The 27708-nt window shown below is 36.0% G+C and overlaps 1 protein-coding gene across 2 annotated transcripts in view; it reads right to left on the reverse strand.

Annotated features, from left to right (window-relative positions):
• The window catches only part of IL1RAPL1 (interleukin 1 receptor accessory protein like 1), a 735854-nt gene that overhangs the window by 144099 nt on the left and 564047 nt on the right, over positions 1-27708 (reverse strand). For both annotated transcript variants that reach the window (XM_065849798.2, XM_071812204.1), the window contains exon 6: positions 24650-24724. In XM_065849798.2, coding sequence (XP_065705870.1) covers positions 24650-24724 — 75 coding nt within the window. The remainder of the gene's footprint in view (positions 1-24649; positions 24725-27708) is intronic.

A 27708-nucleotide genomic window follows, 5' to 3' on the forward strand; every position in this document is an offset into this window, starting at 1 on the left:
TTACTCTGCAAAAAGAATTATGTGTTGCTGACTTAGTTTACAAATCTCCTGTCTTAAGCAGGGAAAGATTCATTATTATTGCATTCTAACTGCACAGATTTTAAATTATGTTTTCAATTATCTTCATACATTAAGAGTACAGGAAGAGCTTAGAAAAAAAGAAGACCCCCTCGGGAAAATAAAACTTATTTAGAGAATGTATCTGAAAGCTACATTTAGTTTTTTCAGTTCATATTTGTCATGTTATTACATCTGCTTAGGCAGCAACTAAGGTCCAATTAATCTATCATTGTAATTACACAGAGAAATTAGAAAGTTTAACCAGTTTGGCCAATGGTGGCTTTCTGTCAGCTTTTGGTATGAGACTGTTTTTAATGGGTTTGTTGTTGCTTATTTAACCTGTTGTTCTATTCTTTCCGATGAAAAATTATCTCACCAACCTGCAAATAACTCCTACATCCCTCCTCTTTTCTTCCCTCTGACTTATAGTTACATTGGTGTTCCTAGAAAATACATATGGATTTCATGCAAATAGGAGCCTTCTCTGCTGTTGTAAAAGACTCTTCAGCACACAAAACACAGGAAACAAGCAGTTACCTGGAAGAATCTGCATTTTCTTGTTATCCACTGAGACAATGTGTTTAATTTCCATGACAACTCTGATATAGAGTAAAACCTGTTATATCTTCATCCATTCATCATTCTTCCCCTCCAGGTTTCAAATTAAATGGATTTTGGAAAAAACACAGTACTTGATACTGGTTAAATATTTTTTGTTGTTGGTATTTAAATAAAACAAAAATTGGTATAGAATGTAATGAAATGTGGAATAACTCGAATGATGATGTGCAGTTACAATATATTTGGTATCTATTTCATCAGTCTTCAAACCTTGGTCTGGTGCTATCATGAACTCCCAAAAGCCTAAATGCAATAGGAGAAAGTGGAGCACGGTTGTTGTTAATTTAAAGTCAATACTTCAATAGGTTTTTTTAAAGTTCTAAGGGATTTTCTTCCAGCAACCGCTTTGGTTTTTTACTTATATATGCAATAATTTTATCTCTGCCAATGCTCTGAATAACAAACTGCTAGCACTTGTGGCAACATCAGACAGTACTGCAACTGTACGTCCAGTACAGGGGTATAAGCACTCCTATAGTCAGGGTAGTGACAAGATGTTACCACTGAGATGTTTCATGATTTTCACACTTTCTCAAACACCCACCACTACTAATGCTATCAACATTATTTCATACTGAACCTCTTCCACAAATATCTAAGGTAGGTCAGCGAATGAATCTGTTCTGTGGCAAAGGCCATGTCTATCTCATCTCTAATGTCCTTGACAGTTGAAGATGGCCCAGGGGTAAATTTCTCCCATAGTTTATGATTGGTTGTCAGGGTCACTCCTTCCCTGCCCTTTGTTCAAGTTATTGGACTCTACTCAAAGCATCCTCAGGATGCAGAATCTCCCTCTTTGTGTAGCAGCTCCAGGATTTTGCTGAGGAGCAGCACTATTGCAGTAAAGGGGAAAGAGCAAATCCTAGCCTGCATGGTGGAGTATGGAACACAAGCTGATTGGGACACAAACTTGCTTTAGGAACGAGCAAGTCTGGTGTCTTTCAGCTAATGCAAATTTAAAATCACCATATTACCACTTTGTTGATAGACTGCTTGTCACTAGTTTAACAGCTCTTTGAGATAAACCATAAAAAAAACAATAAAAGGACAGCTTCAGAAGCAGCCATAAAGCCAAATAAAGTAACAGGAGAGGAAATAGGAATGCTCCAGGTTGCTGACAAAACACAGTATGAATAATATGGTGGAAGCATCCAGCCCCTCACTCTTACTGAGCAGTTCATATAAATACAGTATGTGGTTACAGCATACTATTCAAGGAAGTCAGTAACTATTCATCTGACACAAGATTTGCAGAGATGCAAATGGGAGCATGCAGAAATATTAAATACTTTTGAAGAAAAATAGACTACAATGCAATTATTGTTTCTATGCATTTACAGTATGAAATTCTTGACTACTTTGAACACATATCTCCACTATAAAAATAAAAAAGACATTATTATAATATTAACTACTGAACTACGATTTTTTAACCCTTTTAGAGTGAGAGACAGTTCCTATAGATGTCATCCATGAATGGTCACACTGGACTTCTCTTCCCCAGGCCACTCTGACATATACTGTAGACATATCCTCTGCTTCTTTATAGAGCAGGTGGATGTGCTGGAGCAGATGGACACTATTGCTAGTGTAAGAGAAACATTGAAATCAGGTTCAATTAGAGTATCAGTAGTATCAGTATACCACTTGCACGAATAGATCTGGAATGGTTCAACAAAATACTCCCATTACTCCAACATGCAAAAATGTCAGCATTATCATGCTGCATGTGGTGACTGAAACTGAGACATTAGATTAAAGAAGGATAGCCATCTTTACTCATGTGGATGTCAATCTAAGCTGAGCAATAGAAACAATAAGATTAAGGTAGATATACAATGAATATTTTCCCACATGTTTTTCAGTCACTTTCTTTCATTCTTTCATCTGGAATTAGGCATAGATTTCAGGAAAATATTTCCATTTTAAAGTTTAAAAAATATCTATGGGGGTTAAGAAAATCCTTACGCACAAAACACATGCAACTGATCATTCAAATCAAACTGGTTTATTTAGGTTTTGTAGAGAAAATTTTGCTAAAAGTTGGAAGACTTTAAGGTTTTATTTAACTTTAAGAACAAGAATCTAATATAAAAGAACTATCTTTGCTACACTAGTAGGTGCAAAAAGTCATTTTTATCCCCATAATTCAACATAGGAATTAGAAAAATCCTGAATTATTCGGCTAGAAGGGAAAGAATTTTGTCAGACTATCTGGGGGAAGCATAGTTTCAAATTCTGAGGACAAAAGTGAATAGTGATTTATTTTTCCATGGGAAGGCAGCATGCCCACTTCTGTAACATCTTTCCATGCTACATGCACAACAGAGCTTCATGTCCCAAGTTTTCTCAGCACTAGCATGAAAGTGAGTTTTCTGTCTCATTTTGACTCAGATACTGTGAATCCATATAGAGAATGCCCTTTTTTTTTTCTTTTGGTCCCTAGATCATGTTTTAAGAATTAATTCCTCATCGTCTGAAAACCATGAAAGATCACAGAAAATACAGCATGTGAACATGCTATCTGATAATTCTACCTACACACATGCACCCATTAAAGTCATGTGTTAAAAATGAAAATAATGTATAAATATTCAATTAAAGCTTATTTTTTAATTTCATTTTTAAAATAACTTTTTCCTGTCTGAGGACATCCTACAATAAGCAGCCACACCAAAATAACTGAGGCTTCCCATTGTGCTTCTGCACTGTACTTCTCTGATGTTAGGTCTTCATCCCTATAAAGGTGCTTTGCTGACAACACAGCAATGAATAGAAAAGAGGTGAGTTGTTAAATATTTAACTTTCAAGTCTTAGCTTGTCTTGACAGATATCTGATAGAGCCACACAGACCACAAAACCCTTTGAAATGTTGCATTTATAAATAATTTTCTAAATATTTTTAGCAATTAAAAATGGAAAAAAATCCTCAGTAGTTTCATAAACTCTAAAAATGTCAGTAAAGGCTAGGAACTTTATTATTATTTATTCATTTATGTTTAAACCAGGAGGATAGAGTGCTACCAGTAAACATAATATGCCCAACTCTGTCTCCTGTAGTTTTTAATGGAGAAAAATTTCCCAGCTATCAAACCCTGCAGACATGAGAGGAAACTACTACTTAACCATGATCTTCTAGTATTTTCTTCTTTTCATGTAAAAAGTGTGATTCTGTGGTGCATATCCATTAACATCCTATTCTGTTTAATGACTTAGGCACAAGCAGCATCAGTGTTTCTCTTCCTGACTTGTGTCTGCTGCTGTATCTCACAGGTGTTATCACCACAACCAAACGTAGTGCTATGGGGCACTTTTTCATCAGCCTTTTTCAAAATAGACTGTTACAGGGAGACTCCTCCCCGCTGATGACACCACTAACCCTAAAGAGACAGCTTTATGCAAATAATTGATTAGTCATTAGTAGCACTGCAATGGCTCTTTTTGCTCTATCCTCTTTTCCAACAAGGGGACGGCCCTGAATGTGTGCAATGAAAGTAGAAGTGTGGCAGGGAAGGGAAAGTCACTTGCCTGCACTTGGCAACCAGGCTTACTGTGGAAGTGTCCACAGCTGCCGCTGATCCTGGCCCAAATCAGTAGGTGACAGTAATTCATTTTCTCTGACTAACCTAAGCCTTTGCCTTTCTGTGAGGACTGCAAAATGAATGCTGATGCCTTACAGTTAGACACCATGTAAAAGCCTTCAGCTATTGACTATTGAATTTCTGAGCTGGATTCATAACAAGTGACTCCCAGGAAAAATGTCACATATTTCTCAGTTGTTCCAGTCAGCTAAACCAAACCTTTAATAAGAATTAGCTTCTGAAAATTCTAGGACTCAGGTTATCAAAGCTTTGCTTAAGTGAGGATTAACATGACAAATTGCCTGACAAAATTCGTCATTATTTAAGAACTGTTTGTGTGTGTCAGCAGGTCAATGTATATATACAAAGGGGCAGTGGTGGACACTGAAATGCCAGGAACAGACACTCTACCTATGATAATTTCAAAATTACTTCTGTCCTCTAAAGGCATTCTTGGCTTGCATGGATTTGATGATCACACTGATTTTGCTACCAAACACAGAAGAAAGTGTGAGTAACATAGATAAACTAGCAGAGACTATCACAGATCAATATAGAACCAAATGCAGTCTCACAAGGTCAATGTAGTCCAAAGAGGTACACAGTCACTAGAAGGCAATCATACCCTTGCTAAAGCTAGTGCGGAGTTCTCCTGGACAGAGTCTACATCACCCTCCAGAGCTGATTTTATTCATGAACAGTCATTCTCATAAATCTTACATGACAGTAATAAGCTTAGAACTGAAAATTAATGGTTAAGATAAAAGGATATGGAAATGCTAGAGCTTCAAATGTCAAATTAAGAGTGCCCTATCAATCATTCTCAAAAGACAGAGCACTTGCTGACCATCTCTTCCATCTTTTTTTCCTTTCTTCCCGCCCCACCCCTGCCCCAGCCAGGAAATAGAAGCATCATACTTTCTGATACATTCACCGTATTTTCTGATACTTATTGAAATTTGCTTTTATGTACAAATATTCAACAGAAACACAACGGGATAATTATAACCCAGCATGGTCTAATATAATTAGAAAATGAATATATTTCCTTCAACAGAATTCATTTACATTTCTTTAATTTTTATTTTAACAAACAGAAGGAACTGGTATTTGCCTTGCAGGTTGACATTAAGACAATTAAAAGATTTTTAAGGAATCTCTCACTTTTTATCTATTGTAATCCTGACAGCATGAAAAAGACAGATTCTTTCTGCTGTGCCCTTATTCCGTTCCATCACAATCACGACACAGTTGCCCAATACACACCCTCCTTCTCCCCGCATTTACCTGCTTCTGGTAGCACACTACGCTACCCCTATAAGGGGGTTTGTGGGTTTCCCTTTCTTCTGTCACACAACGGAGATCACATGTTGTCATAATGATATTGTCTGTAACAGGCTGTGGCAATGTTGTACTGCATGGCTCCCTCCTCCTTTTCTGCTGTTTTCCCATCTTTGCTTGTTTTCCCCTCAACCCCTGCCAGGACCTTCTTCCTTGTTAAGAGTGGCTTTGTGTTCTTCCTGCATTCTCGCTGCCTGATGCCTGGACTTCTGGTTTTGAATAGCCTTGATTTTTCATTCTGCTGGAGGTTCTCTGGTTATGCGTAGTCTCCCAATCTACTTCTTATTTCTTACGCTAATTACAATATACATATTTTCTGCTTATTCAGTGCCAGCTGTTTGGCTAGAGATCTTTGAAGGGTACCTTTAATACCTTTAAAGTTATTTCTAAAGTTTAGGCTACTTATTGAAATCTGAACAGAACACCAGATATGACATATTGGAAGATTTCAATTCTAAATATCATATCTATCATTAAAAATCAACATCTGATAACAGAGATAAGGAACACAAGAAGCATTTAGAGGAAAAATCTTTCATGAATATGGAACACAGCAAAATATGCTAGAAGCATGTAAAAAACTCTTTCATGTTTCATTAAGCATCTCTACACAATGGTTCTTTGCATAACTACCTAAACTGCTGATGAGGAAGTTTGTGATGTCTCACAAGCTCCTGTATGCACAGCTCATTAAGTTACAGAAACTACATTGCTGATACAAAGTAGTCTAACAAAAGACAAGCAGGTGTGCTGAATTCAATAGCGTGCATTCTAGCATTTCTCATCAGTTTAGTGCATTCCAGAAGTAAGGTAGTGCCAGAGATGCAAACATGTTCTCTCTATTGCTGTAACATGAACAGGCTTCTGTCTGCAAATAATGATCATTTGGGCCCAGTGAGGAGAAAGGTACTAATAAACACTGACTTGAAATCTGTAATCACTACACATAGTTTTTACTGCACATATGCATACAAAATATTTTCTTTACATTTTATTTCCCATTCAAATGCTAGTGTGGATAGATAGTGGATGTACACAAACACATGGTCTGATTCCTTGCAATGCGGCTGAAATAGCAAATGAAAGCTGTGCTAAGCAGCATATTTTGGAAATTAGTGCAAGGACTCCTCCTGAGATTACACCATGACACAACAGTTTTCCATAGCCAGAAATGTCAAATGAACACTACAAAGGATCATAGGTGGCTTCTGTCTTCACAGAATTCTGTGGGGTGCCTGGCAGCTGCAAAATGTCTTCTGATAAGAGTATTGAATAGATTGTATAGAATTTTTTATTCACCTAGTATAATTTTCAGAGATATTTATACTGTATGAAATTAGTTTTTCCCTACTTTTCCTCTTTTCCTTTCTTTCTATTCTTGATTGGGAAGATAGTGGTAAAGGGAGAAGGAGAAGACAGGAGAACCCTTTACATGGTTGAGACCTTTACAGGGTTTCTGGAGTGGCCAGCACATTGGAGAAGGAGGAACTGAGGAGCAATAGCTGTAATCTAAATCTCTTTCACAAGAAAGACCAAAACAATTATTGCCATTGTGGTAACAGCTACTGTGACTAGTTATCACTAGTAGGGCCTTGCTCTAGAGAGTCCATCCATAGTAGAAGTCTTTCCTCCAAAAGCTCACAGTTTTTGCTCATGACAAAACAAACATTTCAGAAAACATGTCAAGACTACAAACCGAGCAAGTTTTAATAATTTCAGTCACAGTTTATCTGCCTGGTCATCACCAGTAAATGCACTTCAATAGCAGCACTCTGAAAAAGGATGATATCTGCCTTAGCTATTTCTACCATGTATGAAATGAACAGGTATCTGAGTAAGTATTAGAGAATTTTTTGATGCTTCTCTGGTGAGTTCAGGTAAGGATGTGGGAAAACAGAGATTTTTGAAATGATGACTTCCTCTTGTTCCATGACTTATCTGTGACTTTTATGGAGGATCCTGGGGAAGGAGAAAGTTTCTTCTACTCTCAGGGTACTTGGGTGAAACTCCAGCAGGAGAGGAAGCCCCTGTCATGACAGGAACTGCCACTTAGGAAGCTTTTGCTGTTCCAGAAGATGCTATTTCATGCAAAAGTTTCTTGCTTTACTGCTACAAGAAGCATCTCACCCACCTCTGCTAGCAGTTCAGCCAAAGACTAATTGGAAACTGAATACCTGTGTTTTAAATGTCTCTCAGATAGACATGTGGAGAGCTGTTCATTACTGGCAGTTACACTGGTTCTGCAAAGGAACAGTGTTTGAATCCCAGATAATCCTCTGCAGTTACACTAGAATAACTCTCAGGGAATAATAACAGTAAAAGAAGGCAGAGCCCAGACTAGAAAATCATCATTATTCATCACAAGAGAAAAATATTTATGATAAGGGTGGGTAGGCACTGTCTAAATAGATAAAGTCAATCATTTTCAAAGAGAAATGTAAGAAACAGAACTGGAACTGAGGGGAAATGTGATGGCTCTGGCCTTTATGTGAAGGATATATATGGCAGCAGTATTGCATCTAAAAGTCTCTGTCTCCAGCAGGGAGGGAAGATTACCAAAGAGAAAAGAGTGCAACCCTCTGGAGAGTGAAGCCTGGCAAGAAGAGGAGGCACATTTTGCATGTAGATAGAATAAAATGTGGAGTGTGCTTTCTAAGTCTTTTTGAAGAAACAATTACATTGTTTTACCAATCCAGAGTTGATTTAATACTCTAAAGGCTTCTGAATCATTTACATCCATAGGGAGATGCAAAATCTTGAATCCCTATTTATCTTACATAGCTGGAAAGGCTTCAAATTGCAAAGACATCTGAAATTGATTGGCTAAATAGAATCAGAAGAAGTTTGGGACTGGAGAAACTCTTAGAATTCCTTTCAATGCTATAATTCTGAAATGAGTTTTATATTTACTTACGTATGCTGGACTTCTATCTCACTATTTTTAAACTATTTTTTAAAAAGTGAAATTTTAAGAGGAACATATATAATTTAAACATCCTTATTAATATTATCTACTTCAATCAAAATTCATGTAGAGATTCTGCCAGAGACACTTTTACTCAGCATTAGTCATTACAAGAAAAAAACCTAACAGTAATGCAACTCAAATAGTTTCCTATAGCTACATGTTAGACATTCTCTTTCAAGCCACCTACTTTCACTTTATTTTTATTATTGTCTTAAGTTTTTAAAGAGGCAACACTGACCTTTGCAAGTCTTGAACTTTACTAACGATGAACTGATTCTTTTTCTTTTTTTTTTCTTTTTCAGTCTTTCCTTAGAGCACAATAAATATTCTTTGGAGCACTGTTTTAAGTAGGCAGAACTCAGTAACACAGGTGCATAAGGAAGAATGAAACATATTGAAAAACAAATCTTTTTAATGTCTTTTCCCTCTTTAAGTTCCCATATCAAACTCCAAATGAAACAACAATTTATTTATCTTCTTTTTGTTATTTATTACAAAACAGCCAATAGATTAAACCCATCTTCTCCTTGTCTCTTTAAACACTTCTGTGGCTTACTACCATAAGAATAATGATGCAGGATGTGGTTTTTCACTTGTGTGTAAGATAATATGTTTTTCTTAATGGAATTATTGTTAATCCTCACAGCCTGTAAAATCTACAGTTACTGTACTCTGGTCCTACTTGTGCCTGTAATCTACACAAGCAACATGTGAAAGCCAGAATCCAACATCTTCCCTTCAAAAAGCTACATTTAAAGGTGGACTGCTGGCTTTAAAATAATACATTCTTCTATAATCTTCATAAAAAGAAGAAAAAGTCTTCTTTTATATATTGAATTTACTAGGGAATAAAACTGATGATACATATTATGTTGGTTTTTCATTATTTAGTCTGTATATTTGTATAGTTCCTCTAGTTTAAATGGTAAAATTAAAAAAAAAAAATTACTTTCACTTTTGTTCAGATTTTGTTACTTTTGTCTCCTGATGTAGCTGACTATATTTCAGTGCTGCAAAATATGAGCTGTAAAAACAACTGGTCATAATTTTTAGATTATTGTACTTGATTTATGGTGTGTTTTTTCTAATTAATTTGAAAAAAAAAAAAACAAAACCAAAACAAAACCTGAAAGTTTCATTCAAATGCAACAACATATTGTATTTTCATAAACTAAGTAAATTTATATACATGTATTTACCTATATATATAATGCATTTGGGGGTAGGTAAATTACGGAATTTTAATGTATGAAAATATACCCTTGAAATAGGACACATAAGTTATCATTCTATATACAAAGATCATAAGAATTACAAATAAATAGCCTCTTTTATTTTGTGTAAGTACTTAATGGTATGTCCCTGTTTTAAGAAGAGCAAAGAAAAAAATGGGACTTCCTAGAAATGGCATTCATACATGATAAATTGCTGAACTGCTAGCAGAGAACAGAAGTGAACATGAAAAATATTTTGAGGTTTTAGAGCAGAATGTAACTTTTGATGTACCTTTGTTTTAAACAGCAGTGTATATGCACTGTGCTTTGCAACCGAAGTTAAAATGGTCCAGACAGTAATTTCAACTAATTTATCATTCTTAATTCTGAAGTAGCTGTATCATTTTACATTCTGAATAGAAAAAAAATACATATTAGACAGATCATTTAGTAAGGATTCGGTATTGTTCTTTAATTCACAAATGTGTTATTGCAGTTCAAGGAATTGCATAATATTTTCTGTGCCACAGTAAGTGATAATGTGTACTATTACCCACTTCAAAGAGCAAAGTAAATTCTCCTATCTTAAACTTCAACAATGTTTTACTTTGCATTTAAAATGCACTGAATACATATTTCAGGAAATGCTGCCGGGGGTCAATTACTGAGGCTCAGTTGATCTACAACAACTTAGCCACTCTTGAGATCCCAATTAAGTGATGTAGAAATAATCAGCGATTATACATACACCACTGTTTCCATCTTCAGTCATCTCCAACTATCGAAGTTCTCCTTTTCATCTGTGGATGGCTTGTAAACTGCTACTGGCAGTCCAACGCTTTTCTCTGTGTATGTGAGTTGAGGAGCTGTAGAAGTAGCATCCAGCACACCATGTACTTGTACTGAAGTGGAATCAGCTCCACTCCCAAATCTCTTTGGCACATCCCTTACCTATATCTACCTGGGGTCAAGGTTATCAGGGAATCTTACACTCGCTAACCACCACTGTCAGCAGGCTGGTGGTTAAGCATTTTCTTATAGTGCATTAGAATGGTCTGCAGGCTGTCCCAGCTTTGTCTTCCTACTCTGCCTCTGTCTGTCTGAAACCTTTACTGTCCTGAGGATTTAGATAACTCCTTGAAATGCTCAGACATGCTGAATACAGATCTAGAAATACGCTGGTTTATATTCTCTTCTTTCCAAGAAGAGTTAGATTCATTTCAACCCTAGAGCATGGGCTGCCATCTGGAGAGTAATCCAGCCTCTGGATTAATAGGACATTTATGTTAACCATGCTCTAGGTCCAGTGGAGCCTCTTCCCCTATGGCAGTTCAGAGCTGCCTCCAGGTCCAGCCTTGGCAGTGAAATACTCTCCCAGCAGGGTGACTGCCCAGCTCCTGTGAGGATTCTCTCATGCATCAGGCTAATTCTGAACAACATATAGTGAATTTAGGACACAAAAACTCATTAATTGCATTTCATGCCTTGGGATAGTATGACAGCTCAGAGGAGTTTGTCTGCACCCACACTTGTTAACAGATTGCCACAAAGCAAAACAGGAGATAGGGGCAGGGATACTGCAGAGTAGTAGGTGATAAATCGATCACTGACACCATCTTCCCAGAATAAGGATGACACTTATAATTGAAAAGCAAAGCTCAAAGGAGGAGATGTTCAAGCTCTGAGAGATACCAAATTCTCTTGGTATAGTCTTCTCTTCTTATCTGCTTCAGGTTGGAACTTCTAATTACATAAAAACCTTAAGCAAAATAGAGTTGAAAAAACGAATGCATGCACTCAATAAAGGTAGTGAGGGTTGGGATTTGGTAGCTTGACACATATAATCTGGACCATAGAAGCTCACTATTCTTACAGAAACCTCTGGTTTCCAGTGCAAAGAATAAAAGGGAAGAATTCCAAAAGCCAAGTTGCTTTTAAAATGGTGTGTTTGGAACCATTTACATTGGTGATTGCCTATAACATAAAGGCAGACAAAAGCAAAACCATGGTATCCCACAATCCTAAGAACAGTCATGCGATACCTTTCCCTGTATTGCACAGATAGAGTAAATAACCTCATTTGTGCAGGTTGTATTACAGTCAATACGTTCTTTCCATAACAAAGAAATATTTAAAAGACAGGAACAATCTTGAGATTTTTTTGTCATGTCACTAAGAGAAGAAACTAAAAAGTCTGAAAAATAAATCTTCTGATATGACAACATTAAAAGAATGAAAATTTACCACTGAAAATCTCATATGCTAAAATTAAAATTGCCTTTGAAGTTTGATGCACTGTATGACTAAAATCAATTCATAAAAAATATTTATGTTGTTCTCAGTATCACTAATTTATCATGTATACTTCTGCTGAAAACCAAGAACCATCAAGTAGTATGTTTTTTACTCATAAAAATGAGTAGAAAGGAGATCAAGCAAGTACAATCAATAAATAAATGTCTAATTTAAGAGTAGACATGACTAATATACTTTTTCATTTTGTCACAGTAAAACGTGTTCCTTGCTCTCAAGTTTCTGTAAATGGATACCAGACAGCCAATCAAGTAACAGTGTGATTCATGTATAGCTTTAAATAACTTCAAAATAGTGATGGAATTACCTCTTCTGTTTGGCCATGGTATGTCATTAACACATCTCAGTTACGGAGGTACATTTCAATGAATTTAACAGTCAAAAATACAAACACATTAGAAGATACGGGCTATAAATTTCTATTACATACCATACCAATGACATTTCCAATTATAAAACTCATGGTGTCCAATTGTTCAATGTAAAATGTTTCTGAAATCTCTATTTGAAATATTTTTGAAAGGCTAGCATTTGCCTGCTATGTATAGGTATCATGGAGGAAGATATTGACATACTCCCACTTCAGGTATGACAACACAGATGTCTAAACAAAGAGTCTAAAATCCTTTACAGTGAATGGAATGAGTTGTCAGCATGCCAGACAAGATCCACCTTCATGGGAATATACAGGAAGCTGCAGAGCAGTTCCACTCTGATTCTATGTGATTTATGTCATATAGGTACCTCTTGATCCATATCAACCCAATGGGGAACCTACTGTGACCAAGTATTCACTTAAAGTGCTGTTTCATAATCAGTTTCTGCCAAAACATCTTTTTGTAGCCTTTGCCCCATTTTTCTCCCTGCCTATGAACTCCCACTCTCACTATGTCTTGGCAATAGGGTTTGTTGCACCCATGTCATCATCAGTTGTATGGATGATGATACCATTTAGCAAAGATTGGTTTTCTTTCCTTTGGGATTACTTTTTCAGTCATCTCACAAATTCTGTGAGCATGAGTGCTGAGGCTGGCTGAAGGAAGACTGACAGGGGCAGGTGTCAGAGCAGCACAGATTTACACTGCATTAAAGCAATCATGAAACATCACATGGTTAATGGTTATCTTAGCTGACCAGTACAATGGTGTGTCCTCAAGAGGTTTCACTGACTAATTCAAGAACCTATTTGAGTCAGAGGTCTCCAGCTAGACAAAGTGAACACTATTAATAATATATAAATAGCAGGAACACAAAGGTATTGACAGCAATGGAAGTTAGGCATTTAAATATTTTTTGTGCATCTGACTGTGGATGTATTTTTGTTTACATATTTTCCTCTTCCATGGTGAAAGTGTCAGAAGCATTTTAAACAGAAAACAACAACAAAAAAAGGCGTTCACATGCCCTCAGATTCCATGAAACAGCAACAAAATTTGCCTCCTCCCCAGAATCTCTTCTGCAAAAGCAGATGCTTCTTTCTTGAAATGCTGGGGTACTGACTCAGACTGACCTGGAAGTCAAATTCCAATTTCTCCTTACTTTGTTCTCTTTACCTCAAGGAGTGACTGACATAAGGAACTACCAAAATAAAACAACTCTGAAAAAGGATGCAGTATTCATAAAACTAAAACAACAGTCAGGGAATTGTAACAATTACCGATGTTCTTTGAAAAGTCTTTCAAGTACACTGTTACCCTTTGTATGTGTCCATCCAGTAAATACTACAATATCATTATGATCCTTATTTCAATTTTTGACTTAAACTAGGTAGAATTGTTATTTTTGATAATGCATTTGCATATGTCTGTACTAAAGTAAGTAAATTGTTCTGAATAACACTCTGGACAAACTAAAGATTGCTCATTCCTTCATAGTAATTGTAGTCTTAGACTTTTCCCTTGTAACCAGATGTTTTGCTTGTTTGCTTGTTTTTTTTTTTACAAAGAGGAATAATCTCACTGGTTTGAGTACTCATATGATGGGAGGTATTCATGTTTATAAGCTTTTTAAAATACTTGACCTTTCCAAAGCAGTGGGAAACTAAAAATGGCACTTTGGATACTGTATCAATGATAAAATGCCTGTTTTGACATTCATTACCATTTGACAAAGAAAAAAAATAAAAAGATTGTACAATATTGTCTGCTTTATATGCAAGGCATCTTTCTTCATGTGGGAAATGAATCTCCATATTAAAATTTGAAAATATCTTCCAAAAGAAGAAAAATTCTCTAATTTTCTAATTTTGTCTGAAGCAGAATGAATGCTCTGTTTGAAAGAAACTGATGAGAGATTAAAAACACACACAGGATACCCACAGAAAGCCTCTATTAATATTTAAACTGTAACAAACCTGTAGGTATTTTTAGTATCAATCTCTAAAAGTATGATAAAATCAGCACCAAGAAGCTAGTCCTCCTATGACTTTTAATAAGCAGAAATGTACCATACATGTTGATAGAAATCCCATGAAAAATCTGATCCTGAATGAATTATTTTAAAATACAAGCATTTATTACTTGAAATGAATTGCCTAGAAAGAGCTGTGAAAGAAACAAAATGTATGACCCTATAGCCTCACATCTCAAATCTATCCATTACATTAGTACAGAGAGAGGTAATTTTGAAATGCTTGTTGTAATTCTTTCTTGATAACCCTAATGTGGGTTAACTGAAGTATGTGCTTCATTTGGTCTTGTAGTGAATATGAATAGTCACTTGATACATTTTATTTCTTGGTAGTTATGATTTTTTTTCTCATATTTCCTTTCCTACAATATTTTCAGTTATTCTAAACTAGTTATTGGAATGAGACCAGTATTTTTGTAATATAACACAAATCTATTTGAAGGATACTTTAAGCAGTTGAAATGACTGATACACTAGAGGGTGATGTCTACTGCAGAGTTGAAGACAGATACCCAAGAGAGGCCTTGCAAGTAACTAAATCCTGAGGTATAAATTTCAATTCCAGTTTTACTGAATGGGGTGCGTCCTTTGTCTTTAATTTCCTAGCTCTATGGTTCACAAGACATCACTGAGTTCAGCGAAACAAGCACTCAATCCTAGTTTCTTTGTATTTGGATTTATCTCTTGTGTATACTTTCAGATTGGCATTAACACTTGTAGTGGTTTAATCTGAGCTAGCAATACAACCAGGATAACCGCTCACTCACCTCATCCCCCACCCTCCCCCAACAGTGGAGAGAGTTGAAAGGGAAAGGAGAAACTTGGATTGAGACAAACACAGTTTAATAAAATAACAAAATGCTAATACATTACTAGTTTATATATAAAAAATAGAAATAAAAGGTACTCAAGGCAATTACTCACAAACTTCATCCACAACTGAGCAGCCAGTCCCAGCAAGCAGCACCCAGTTCCCAACAGCGGAAAAAGAGAGGAAAAAAGTAAAAAAAGCCCAGAGGCCTCTGCAAAATGGTAAGAAGCCAAACTAAACATCCCACACAGACTGCCCAGCTGCCCCATAGAGAGAGAGCAAGAGACAGCAGAAAAGGGCCAACTGGAAGGCCCTGATTTCTTTAATAATTAGCATGATGCTAATAGGATGGAATATTCTCATTGATCTGTCTGGATGTCAGTCAAGGTTTGCCTCACTGCCTCACACCTGTGGGCAGAGCATTCAGAGTGTCCTTGGTGCTCAGATCAGAGCAATTAAAAACATTAGCTCTGTGCTGGGTTGTTATCTGCTTGTTCCCAAATTAAATCCAAATAATTAGTGTGCTAGCTATGAAAAAGAAAGGTTTGTAATTGCACAAAGAAAATTAACCCCTTTTCAGTCAAACCAGCACAACACTAAGCACTGAATAAATTTATTGTTTCAGGGGAAATTTTACTTTCTTGTGTGGAACCATTTAAAAAGTATCTAAGTATTCCGTTGTCAGAATTCTGATTAGGCAAAAGGATAAAGAAATAGAAAGAGGATAGATTGTGGAAAATACTGTTGTTTTGTCTTTTGCTCATAGCTGTCTAGTGCATTCTGAGAGGGATATAGGGCACAAATTATTACTGGCATGTAAGTTTTAAAGACATTGCTGGTAATGACAACCAATGGTAGGACAAGGGGTAATGCGTTTAAACAGAAACACAAGAGGTTCCACTTAAAATTGAAAAGAAACTTCTTCTCAGTAAGGGTGACAAAACACTAGAACAGGCTGCCAAGGGGCGTTGTGGCGTCTCCTTCTCTGAAGACATTCGAAACCCGCCTGGACACATTCCTGTGTAACCTCATCTAGGTGTTCCTGCTCCAGCAGTGGGATTGGACTAGACGATCTTTTGAAGTCCCTTCCAATCCCTAACATTCTGTGATTCTGTGATTCTGTAATTTGTTGTCAAATATGGAATTTGAAGTAATGACCATATGTATCTTCTTACTTTCAAGCCTAACCCAAATCAAAGAAGTTCACTGACCAACAGTAATTGATCATGCATTCATCAGTACCAAAGTTTTATGTGAAGGTTTACAATACATGCTATAAATAAACTATTGTGGTATCATTTTTTTTAATCAGTTATGCTATGTAGCATCATACTGAATTTCCATGATATTTTTTTTTCAAGTTCCTCAGGCATTAATTAGAATTTAAAATTAAATAGCTAATGAATTGGTACGCCATTTACAACAAATGTGTGTTGAGTATATCTAAGGACACTATATCCTTTGTATTCATCTGTAATATGTTATGTAAACAAACAAGTATGCATCTAGATACAAACAATCTGAACTTCAAGTGTTACACATTTGTTGACAAACATAAAGAAGATACTGTTCAACTGTTTCAAAATATTCATACTACTGTGATGTTCTAAACTGTAAGAATTTATTTAGCCACTCACCCCCTCATTGTTCCTCCAAAGAACTTTCCATTTTCTATTTACAAGACAAACTCAAATTCACGATAATTATTGCCATTAAGTATACATGCAGATTTAGATGGATTTTTTCTGAATGAAACCTGTGTACAGCACTAAACCTTAATAAAATCTACAAATTCATAGTATATAAAAGACAAAAACAATGTTCAATGCAGCTTCTTGAAAAAGCACTCCTAATTTGGACTGCATGAGCATATACTGACTTCACCAATAATGCTGGAAAGCATTTATTCTAAAACTGGAAAATAATTCCTGGGAGTAAGACCATTGCTGCTCACAAGAGATATGTCTTTCTAAAGCAGAATGTTCTGAAGGCATTCATTAATTTGAAATCATTATGAATCATTAATTTAAAATAGTTAGCAATGACAAGTACTTAGGACACAGTATTAAATTTTTATTTTGATATTCACTTATTAACATTTTAATGCTTTCCTGTAGTAACATTAAGTGATTTTTTTTTTTTTTTGCATGCAAAGAAACACTTGTGTGTCTTTCAACATTAGATAACAATGAAACACCTTCATATAATTTAGAAACACAAACTATAGCTTGAAGCCAAGACTCTGGCAAAAACAATCACAGAATAATGTGACTCCTAATGTTTCAGATTTATACACTTACAGTCTGTTTAGGTGTATAATTCTCCAAGGTGTAAATCACATACATTATATGCCTATTTTCTATCTATTCTACGATTCAATGATTCCATTTCTAAATCGCATTTCTTGCAATTGCATTTCTTGTTATATCCTGCATTAATAAATTGAGATAAAATTTGCACAAATGCATTGTCAAGTTTTATCTATACATGTGCATATATATATATATGTTATATAAATAAAGAGAGATTAGGTATGCATGTATATGCATTTAATCTCAGATGCCCACACAGTTGGAGAAAGAGTGAAAAATAACCATTTAAAGTACATCGACATTTCTAATTATCTTAATTATGAGAATTTAGGGTTTGATTAAATTAGGAAAAAGAGTGGAAAGTGTATCAGTTGACATGTTGTCACTAAGCTGTAAATGATAACCTTTCCTTAGTGCAGTTGAATGTTTCCGACTCATTTACTGCCTCTTTTTTAGTAAACTATTTCTGGCGCTTCATGGACAGCCTCAGCTACAGAATAGTTGAATTAATGCAATCTGGAGGTTGAAAGTCTAAAGAAGGGACTGTAGAGTATCAAGGAAATTTTTTCTTTTTTTTTTTTTTTTTTTTAAATAACTGGATCTTAGTGATTAAAATCTCCCTTGTTAAAACGTGGTTTTCTTCACTAGTTATATTTTTTTTTTCTCTGAGTCAAGACCTTTGGAAGTCCTCAGTCTATTTTTTACTTTGGGAACATACTTCTATGCTAAAGTTCTCTATTTGGAATTGGAAAGCTGAGTTGAAAATGCCACTAGAATGTGTAAAACAGCATGCATGAGATTTTGGTCAGCTTGTATCTGTTTAGATGAAAAATATACATTTCAAACATTTGAGTTTTCATGAACCAGTCTGCAGCAAAATTATTAACTGTGCAAGTAAGTCTTTAAGCAAAGTTTTTTCCATTGAAAGTCCTACTATTTGACTAGTTGAGTACACTAAACTGAACTTTAGCCCATAAATTATGATATGACATTAATACAAAACATTTTAGAACAGTGAGACTAGGAATTTCTTAATGAAAACTTTCCTTTAAAAGAGTTTGAATAGTTAAAAAACTAACTTTTAACATAAACAGAATTAGAAAGGACTTATATATATTTTTTCTTAATTTTTTTTTTTTTTACATTTAAAAAAACCAAACCCTAGTTGTTTCCTGTAAAGAAAACCCCAGTCTCAGGTAAAAAAAGAAACAGATCATATGTGTGAAGTAGATTTGGAATTTATAGTTTTGATTATTCCCATATTATGTTAATCTAATAATTGAATATATCAAAGAATCAAAGTGTCCAATTGCATCATCTAAATGAAAAAAGATCAATTTGGTTTAAAGAAAGTTTATCAAACAGATAAACTTTAAAATCCCTATATCATAATGAAAAAGAATCTGTTCATGTTACAGAGTGAATACAGTATTTAGATGAAATGTGTAGAGATAAAAAATATTCATTTTAGATATTCTTTCGTTTTTGTTTTCATCCTCAAAGGGGCACAGATTGCTAGTTATTTCATATCACTTTATATATACAGCTACTGATTAAGCTAGTTAAGGAGGACTTTTACCATTAACAAGGCCAATTTGTGTGGAAGATTTCTATCACAACACAATGACACAAAAGAAGTAGCATTCTCCTCTCTCTGATGATTTACCTCTGGAACTTCTTTGTATTCGTATTTTAGAAATAATACATTAAAATCAGTTTTAATTACATTTTTCTTGAATATGTATGGGGAAAAAGGAGAAAGAAGCCAGCCCCAATTCACTAGGTAATATTCAATTTAATTTTATTGAAAATAATGCCCTAAAAGCAAATAAGAAAAAAAAAAATCACTGCATATTTGGTTACAATAGTAATTTCTTAGTGTTGGATGACATTCAGGAAAACTGATTTCATTCAGATGACAGAGAAAGTGTTCAGGTGCCTGTACAAACTTATCTTTTAGGTCCATTCATATAGAGTTGGAAGATCTTTATTCCTTTTTACTTTTCTCTAACATCAAGTTTAGCTAAAAATATACCAACAATTGCTTTATTTTTCTAGGTGAATTTTGGCATTTCAAATTACAGCCTTGTGCAGAACAAGGAAAAACACTAAAAAATGCAGAGGATACAGGCTAATTAGTTTGTGAAGTGTTTAAAATAAGGTTTTTGTGAGAGTTTGTGTGTGTGTGTAGTTGTTGGAGAGGGTTTAGTTGTTTGTTTATTTGTTTTTAATTCAGATCCTTCAGATCAATTACTGCCTGTTGAGGAGACACACCTGCCCTCTTCAGTAACATGAAGATGGACCATCAGGATATTAAAATCAGATTTTTTCCAGTGAGACTAATAATGGTCTTGCTGTTTCCTTGAGGAAGACAGATATTTGATAGTGCTCATGGGAAAAATGACGTTACCTGAAAGACAGGTGAAACTGAAACAGGTCTGAATTAAAATGTTAGTGTTTTTTTTAAATATTATTATTAGGGTTTTTTATGTTAGCAGGGTTTTTTTCATTGGATTTTGTTAGTGTATTGAGGGTAAGAAGAAGAATATTGTGAGATGTAGTTCCTTGGGTCATTCTTCATTACCTCTGCCTTGCCTCTCCTTGCCTCCCATTCACTGCCTGTTTTTCTCCCCTCCCTGGCACACACTGCTGCCAGCCCACAGAGCGGCTCAGAGCCAGGTGGAAAACACTCCTCATCTCATTATGGCTCCAAGCTTCTTGAAGGAAGTACACTTTTGAATCACAGAATCACAGAATGTTAGGGATTGGAAGGGACCTCAAAAGATCATCTAGTCCAATCCCCCTGCTGGAGCAGGAACACTTAGGTGAGGTTACACAGGAATGTGTCCAGGCAGGTTCTGAATGTCTCCAGAGTAGGAGACTCCACAGCCCCCCTGGGCAGCCTGTTCCAGTGCTCTGTTACCCTCACTGAGAAGAAGTTTCTTCTCAAATTTAGGTGGAACCTCTTGTGTTCCAGTATGAACCCATTACCCTTTGTCTTACCATTGGTTGTCACTGAGAAGAGCCTGGCTCCATCCTCGTGACACTCACCCTTTACATATTTATAAACATTAATGAGGTCACCCCTTAGTATCCTCTTCTCCAGGCTAAAGAGACCCAGCTCCCTCAGCCCTTCCTCATAAGGGAGATGCTCCACTCCCTTAATCATCTTTGTTGCCCTGTGCTGGACTCTCTCTAGCAGTTCCCTGTCCTTTTTGAACTGAGGGCCCAGAACTGGACACAGTATTCCAGGTGTGGTCTCACCAGGGCAGAGTAGAGGGGAAGGAGAACCTCTCTGGACCTACTAACCACCCCCATTCTAATACACCCCAGGATGCCATTGGTCTTCCTGGTCACAAGGGCACAGTGCTGGCTCATGGTCATCCTGCTGTCTACCAGGACCCCTAGGTCCCTTTCTTCTACACTGCTCTCTAATAGGTCATTCCTCAACTTATACTGGAACCTGGGGTTGTCCCTACCCAGATACAAGACTCCGGGCACGGTGGTGTGTGCCTGTTTGTCCCAGCTCTGTCGGGAGGCAGAGTCAGTTGGATCACTTGAGCCGAGCGGTTGGAGACTGCAGTGCGGTGCTGAGGCTGCCAGCCTTGTGTTTGGTGTGAAACCCTGAAGGGGTGAGGCCAGAGGCACCTGTGTGTAACTGAGGAATGTAACTGAATACTGTATTTGACATAATATTTTCTCTGGTGTCATTGCTTCCTGAGAAACAGTTTATATTGAGGTCACCACAGCTACCTAAAACTCTCTTAAACAGAAAAAAGCTTAGAAATAAAACTATTTTTACCTTGCAACAGGATTAAGTTACTGATTAAAAAACTGAAAGTGAAGTAACAAACAAAAAAAAAACATTAAATGAAAAACAGGATAAGTTGACAAACATTTTTTAATTTCCTCATTTAGGATTTCTCTACTTCATGCCTTGGCCATCTCATGCTGTCTCTTAAGAAAGGCCTTTGAAAAACTAATTTCTCCTTCAGCTTCTACCCTGTGCTTTTCTGGTGACTATTCAGTATGATAAAAAGATATTTCAGATGAGGTCTGAGGATTCCTGTGACTCTCGAAGGCTGCTCATTGCAATGCAGTAAGGCTTAACACTCTCCCAAATATCAGATGAATAGCTGGACACCCTTCCCATGGCTGACTATGGATAGCTTGAGTGCTAAGGGAGCCTGTAGGTTCATAGGATTGAGGACTGCAGAATGTCCAGCTTTGGTTTCCTTTGTCTTAGCAAGTCAAACTGCAGCTGCTGACTTATGCCGTAACACTCTGTCACCCCATAGAGAAACTCGTTCCTTAATGTGCAGTCACCTTTTGGTCTGTTGCAGTTTTACAGATGCCATGCAACATAGTAATAAAACAGGTCTGTGGTCCCATGATATTAATTTTAACTGCTCGTGTATAGAAGAAACTAATATATCTTAGCAATAACTGTCAGGTATCTCTGTCACTCACCAGTGCTAGTGCCAAATGAATGAGATACACCTGGAGTCTTCCCAACTTGATGTAGACATGGGATGGAGGTACCCTGTTTAAGAACTGAACTCCTGTAGCAACTTCATTTACAAACACACTGGGGTTATTGAGGGCTTCCTCAAAAGTGTGCCAAGTACCAGTCCCCAGAGGTCTGCCAGCAGGGGAAAATTTTGAGATAAATCATTGCTATTGACGTTCCAGTACACCATGTGCACCTGCACAAGTACACACATCCCTGTAAATTATGTATGCACTCTCCAGGGTATGGCCTTACATTTGCAACCTGCTTCATTCCCAACTCAATGCAGAGGACTGCAAGGTAAGAAGCACAGAAATGTGAGGGCACAGCTAGTGACCTGTTGACAAAATCCCAGACTGCCTCAGGCTCCTCATGCCTTGCTCTCATTTCTCTGTGACGCCCATTCTTCTTCTCCCTCTTCCAGCAACGTATTTATTTTTCAAATAAGGAACAAACACACCATCCCAAAAACACCCTGTAGGACTAACATGTTTTCTGGCAGTGTCTAGATCAGTCTGCAACATGTGGTCACCCCAAGCCTCAGGTGAGTAGGAGGTTGCTGGCTCAGGTAACTTTCTAAGGTTTGGCTAAGTGAATCTCAACGTTATTCTGATGTTAAAATACTTTGCAACTTTTGCAAGTCTGGTGAACCTGGTCCCCTGAAATGAATGCTAGCTTTCCTCAGTGAAAGCAAAATACATACCTTGCAAATATTATCCAGCAGGACCAAGATATTAAATCTGAAGTGTAACAACATAATTTTTGTGTCACTTGCTCCAATTCTCATAGGGTTTTCACAGGTTTTTAAACAACAAATTAATATATTCTTGTAGCTTCTTGATATAGGGCTAATTATTATAGCTTCACATTCATTTATGGTCAGACTTTCTTATCTGTGTGTCAAAGTGTCATTTTCAAATTAACTCTTTCATGTTCACCAATGGATATTTAACTTTCTGGAAAGTTTATTTTCCAAATCCAGTACTTCTCAAATTACTTAATCTGTTTCTTAGAACTATGAGAAATCAAAGATATTATTAGTTCTAAAAATCATAGATAAAACCCTCTAGCTACCCTTAATAATTACATTCATTGAAATAGTCTCAACCATATAGTATATTTAACAAGACAACTTCAAAGCCCCAAAAGTTCTGTCTTTTGGGTTTTTTGTTTGTTTGTTTGTTTTCATCAAATATATCTCAGTAAGCAATCTCAGTAAGCAACCTCAGCTAGGAAAAAAAAAAATGTGTGGAGTTATTTTACCCTCTGTTCCCTAGGCTTGTGTTCAAATTAAAAAGTAAAATCGCATAGGAAAAGTTTTCTGAGTTGGTATATCAGAAACAATACACTCAGAACAACAGAAATTGGCTCTAGAGGGAAATAAGTTACACCTCCCCTTTTCTATATAATTGTTTCTGAAAATACGTATATCAGTATCTCAGGATATTACCTGAACAACATGAATCATTTAAAGTAATATTTTAGTAATATCACAACAAAGACAAATTATTCTCTGGCCACCATTAGCTATAGGCTGGCAAGTACCATAAAATGTTCTCCCAATGACTGTCAGAGTTAATTTGCAAGCCTTCTGCTTTTCCTGGTGTTGTTTTGCAGAATGTACTGAGTTCTGCTTGCTTTATTTCTTTTTTTTTTTCCTTACTATGAGATTTAAACAATCATCAGATTCGTTTCCATTTGTTTCTGTAGCTAACATGCTAGAAGATCTATCAATAGGTTACTGTTCTGACACCAAAGCATAATTCCAGTGCAACCTACTGAGAGCTGTTTGTTTCTTACAAGTTGCCTTCTGTGTTGATCCACAAAGGAGATGGATTGTCATACCCTACAAACTGTCATAACTCACACATGTAGCTTTGGAGCCTTAATTATCTGTATGGCAGTAAGAGACCAAAGTGACAATACATACCCACCATCCACTAGGTTACAAAAAGTGAAACAAAATGGTTTCTTCATGCATCAGTTTCTCTCCATTCATCTTTACATATATATTCATACATTCAGAATAATCCGATGCCAGTATATTAATTTCTCACTGTTTGCCAGATCGGTTTAGACCAGCACCACATTTATAATTACAGAACATCTCTGCAGTTCTGTAAGTAATCTCCAAAGTAAAGAAGTCTTGCAAGCAGAATTTAAACCACAAAATCCCACTGAATCCCTCAGTAAATATATATAGATATACAGAAAATGGGAAGTTTAGAAAGAAAAGCCCATGTATACCTATAAGTATAGACTTTCAGCAAAGGTAAAAACTAGTATCAGTAATATTCAAGAACTTAGTATTCAGTCATAATTACTACAGATTTATTGTGAACAACAATCTTCTAGATGGTGTATGATACATCTCTGCATAGAAACAAAGTCTGTCTAATGCCTTTTCAATGAAATTGTTATTGCAAACATATCATCACATTACCATCATGCATCAACACTTCTAATATCTTCATACACTTTGAATAGAAATTATTTGTTTGCTACTTACCTAACTGGGTCTCCTGAATTGTTAGCTTACTCTCCAAGGGGTGTAAAAGCTTTGGCGGCTTATCTGTTAGTGGTGCTAGAAAGGAAAGAAATTCACATGTATAGTTTTTTGTTTATTATTGGGTAGAATAAGACTTGATTTTACATTTGGTTTTTCAGGAATGTTTTAGTTTTTCTTTTGTTTAACTAATGTTCATGCCTTCGGTAGCTGCAAATATTTTTGCTTAGAGATTGAATATAGCACCAAAATGTAGAAACTTTCACATGCTAAGGTATTGAAGGTACTTGTGTTAAAAATAGTCATCTCTTTAAACCCTCACAAAAAACCACACACTGACATGTTAAGATTTTGTATTTTCATAAATAGTATCCAGCATTTCATAGTGTTATAACATTTAACTATCTTTCTGTCAAATATAGTCATTAACGGAGAAATAATATAAATTCAGTTACTGTAAAACAACTTTGAATATTTTATGAAAAATTTACATAAAAAGATATTACCATCACTGAAACTCTTGAAAGTGGAGTACTAGAAAAGGATTAAGTTTTCAAAATCCAAGGAATGGATACAGTGAAATAATATCAAGATTCCCAATATGGTGAATTCCCTCCTCCCTTTTGATCTAGCCTGAAACAGTATTTGTAGACTTCTGAAAGTTGTGGAACGGGAAGAGTTTTGTAGTGGTCAAAAACCTTCTGAAGGTTATTGAAGTGTGTTCAAACCATGTAGCTACACAGTGTGGCTATTCTACTAGATTCATCATCTATATATTTTATTCATAGAAGTGTCATTGATTATTACTAATTTTGTTGTTGTTAGTAAATGTACTCTCTACTGATATCTAACAGAAGAGTGTATGTTAGAAGAAAAAAAAAAAGAACATACATTAATTTTTTAATTTATTTTAAATTAATAGTAAATATTCATGAGAAAGCTCCAACCTTTGCAGTCACCTAGAACATTTTGATATTTTACTTTTCAACATCAATTAATACTTCAGTCTTAAACACAGATTACGGGCCGTCAAAATTTAAAGTACATTTGACATTTTGATATAACTCTATAATATTTGTTCCCTCCAACTTGTCAAAATCACTCTTCCCTTTCATACTGACACAGGCACATCCACATGTGTATGGGTTTAATCTACTAAACACACTCATCTCCTGTCAGCTGAATTGCAGGAGAGGTTTAGTTACATTCTCTTTACTACGTTTCCTCTGCTCTTTCATTAAATTATCAATGCCCTTTAAAATCTACAGTATTAATTTCAACTTTGCAGCAATTACAGAATGTATCCATTATCAACTGCTACACTTCTGCTTTACAGAGGTTTTCCTTTACTTGACCAGAGCATAAACCCACCCAATTGGTGTCTGAGACGTTGACCCATCAAATTTAGGACTGAATTGCAGTATCTCTTCAATGATGGGAAAAGAACTTGGTTTTGTCCACAAACCCTCTTTCAGTTCATTTCTCCAACAGCACTTCTAGTCTCTATAGGAAATCATTCTATACTACAAACTTTGGAGAGAGCCACAACTGTGAGAGATTGTTCAGCAACACAACATCTCTGGGTTGTTACTTTTCTTTCACTGCTTTGATTTTTAGTTCTCTTTGTCTCTCTTTCTCTTTTTTTTTTTTTTTTTCCTTTCCTGCAGGCTATAGTGGGTGGAAAGGAAAAGGATTTGAAATATATTCTTTCTTAAACTGCAAAATTAGTCATTCCCATTTCTTAACTTCTCTGAAAAGGCTCATAATTTGTCAGCACATTACCATTTTTTAAACATCATCCACTATGAATTTAAAATTAGTTTTGCAGTTCTGTCATTCTCAACTCAATTACCATTCATCAGCTAATGTCTTCTGAGTCACTGTTGCTCTAAATCTGTTTTGAAACTCTTTGAGCAAACAAAGTTCTCTCATTGTAAGTAAAGATAAAGTAACTGGTGGAGTTAATCAGAATGCAACAAATAAGTAAATTAGAAAACAGTATTTTCCTCAGTTTAAGCAAATATTGACATTACTTCTGCGGTCCTATACTTCAGGTCTCTAGGAGGCTTCCTACTTTTAAATGAACAGGTAAAGGCTGTTAATATATGCAGACAAATCATCCTTCAATGAAGGATGAAGTTATTAAAACAATTGTTCCAAATTTAAGTTTCCCATCACTTGTGAGATTTAATAGATAATTTATCAGAGAAAACATAAAATGATGAATTAGACACATAACTGATGTATCAGAACCACAGGAGCAAGAAGTCTTGAAAGACGCTCTGGAGGTCAAGTGGTTCAACCTGCTTTTCAAAGCAGGTCCAGTAGAGCAGGTTGTCAGGACCTCATCCAGTTATGTCTTAAACATCTCTGTGGATGGAGATTTCACTACTTCAGGTGTTCCAGCCCCCAGTCACCTTGGGCCCTGCACTAGACTCAATCCAGTACATCCATGCCCTTTTGTACACTGGGGTGTCCAAAATTTGGCAGAGTTCCAGATGTTCCCTCACAGATATTAAACAGATGTCCCTCCTGGACCTGCTAGCCAAATTCTTGCCAAGAGTTGTGCAGTTGGCCTTGGCCAACTCATGCTCAACTTACTGTCCACCTGGGCTGCCAGTGCCTTTCCTGCAAAGCTTCTTCCTGCTTCATCAGTCCTCACTTCCATATTGCTGAACAGAGTTATTCAGTTCCTAGAGCAAGACGTTGCATTTGCCTTTTTCGGTCTCCATGACTTTCTCCAACTTTCCAAGGTTTCTCTAAACAGGAGCCCTGCCCTCAGTTTGTTACCCATTCCTCCTATGACAATTTTCAGATGGACATATTGAGGTACAGTTATCTACTAAATTGAACAGCAAAACCAGAATTTAATCCTTTCTTCCTAAACTCTTAGTAAACAGCAAAAATAAAATGAGAAATACAAAACTTAACTACACTTGGTCTCTTAAACAAGTTAAATATTTTTTTCTTTTCTATGAATAGATGTAGAAGGCAATAATTTTCATGTCCTACAAAAATATCCATGATTTCAAAGTCTTTCCTGTTCTGTATTGTACACAAAA

The sequence above is a fragment of the Patagioenas fasciata genome, chromosome 1 (assembly GCF_037038585.1).
Source record: "Patagioenas fasciata isolate bPatFas1 chromosome 1, bPatFas1.hap1, whole genome shotgun sequence".
Taxonomy (NCBI): domain Eukaryota; kingdom Metazoa; phylum Chordata; class Aves; order Columbiformes; family Columbidae; genus Patagioenas; species Patagioenas fasciata.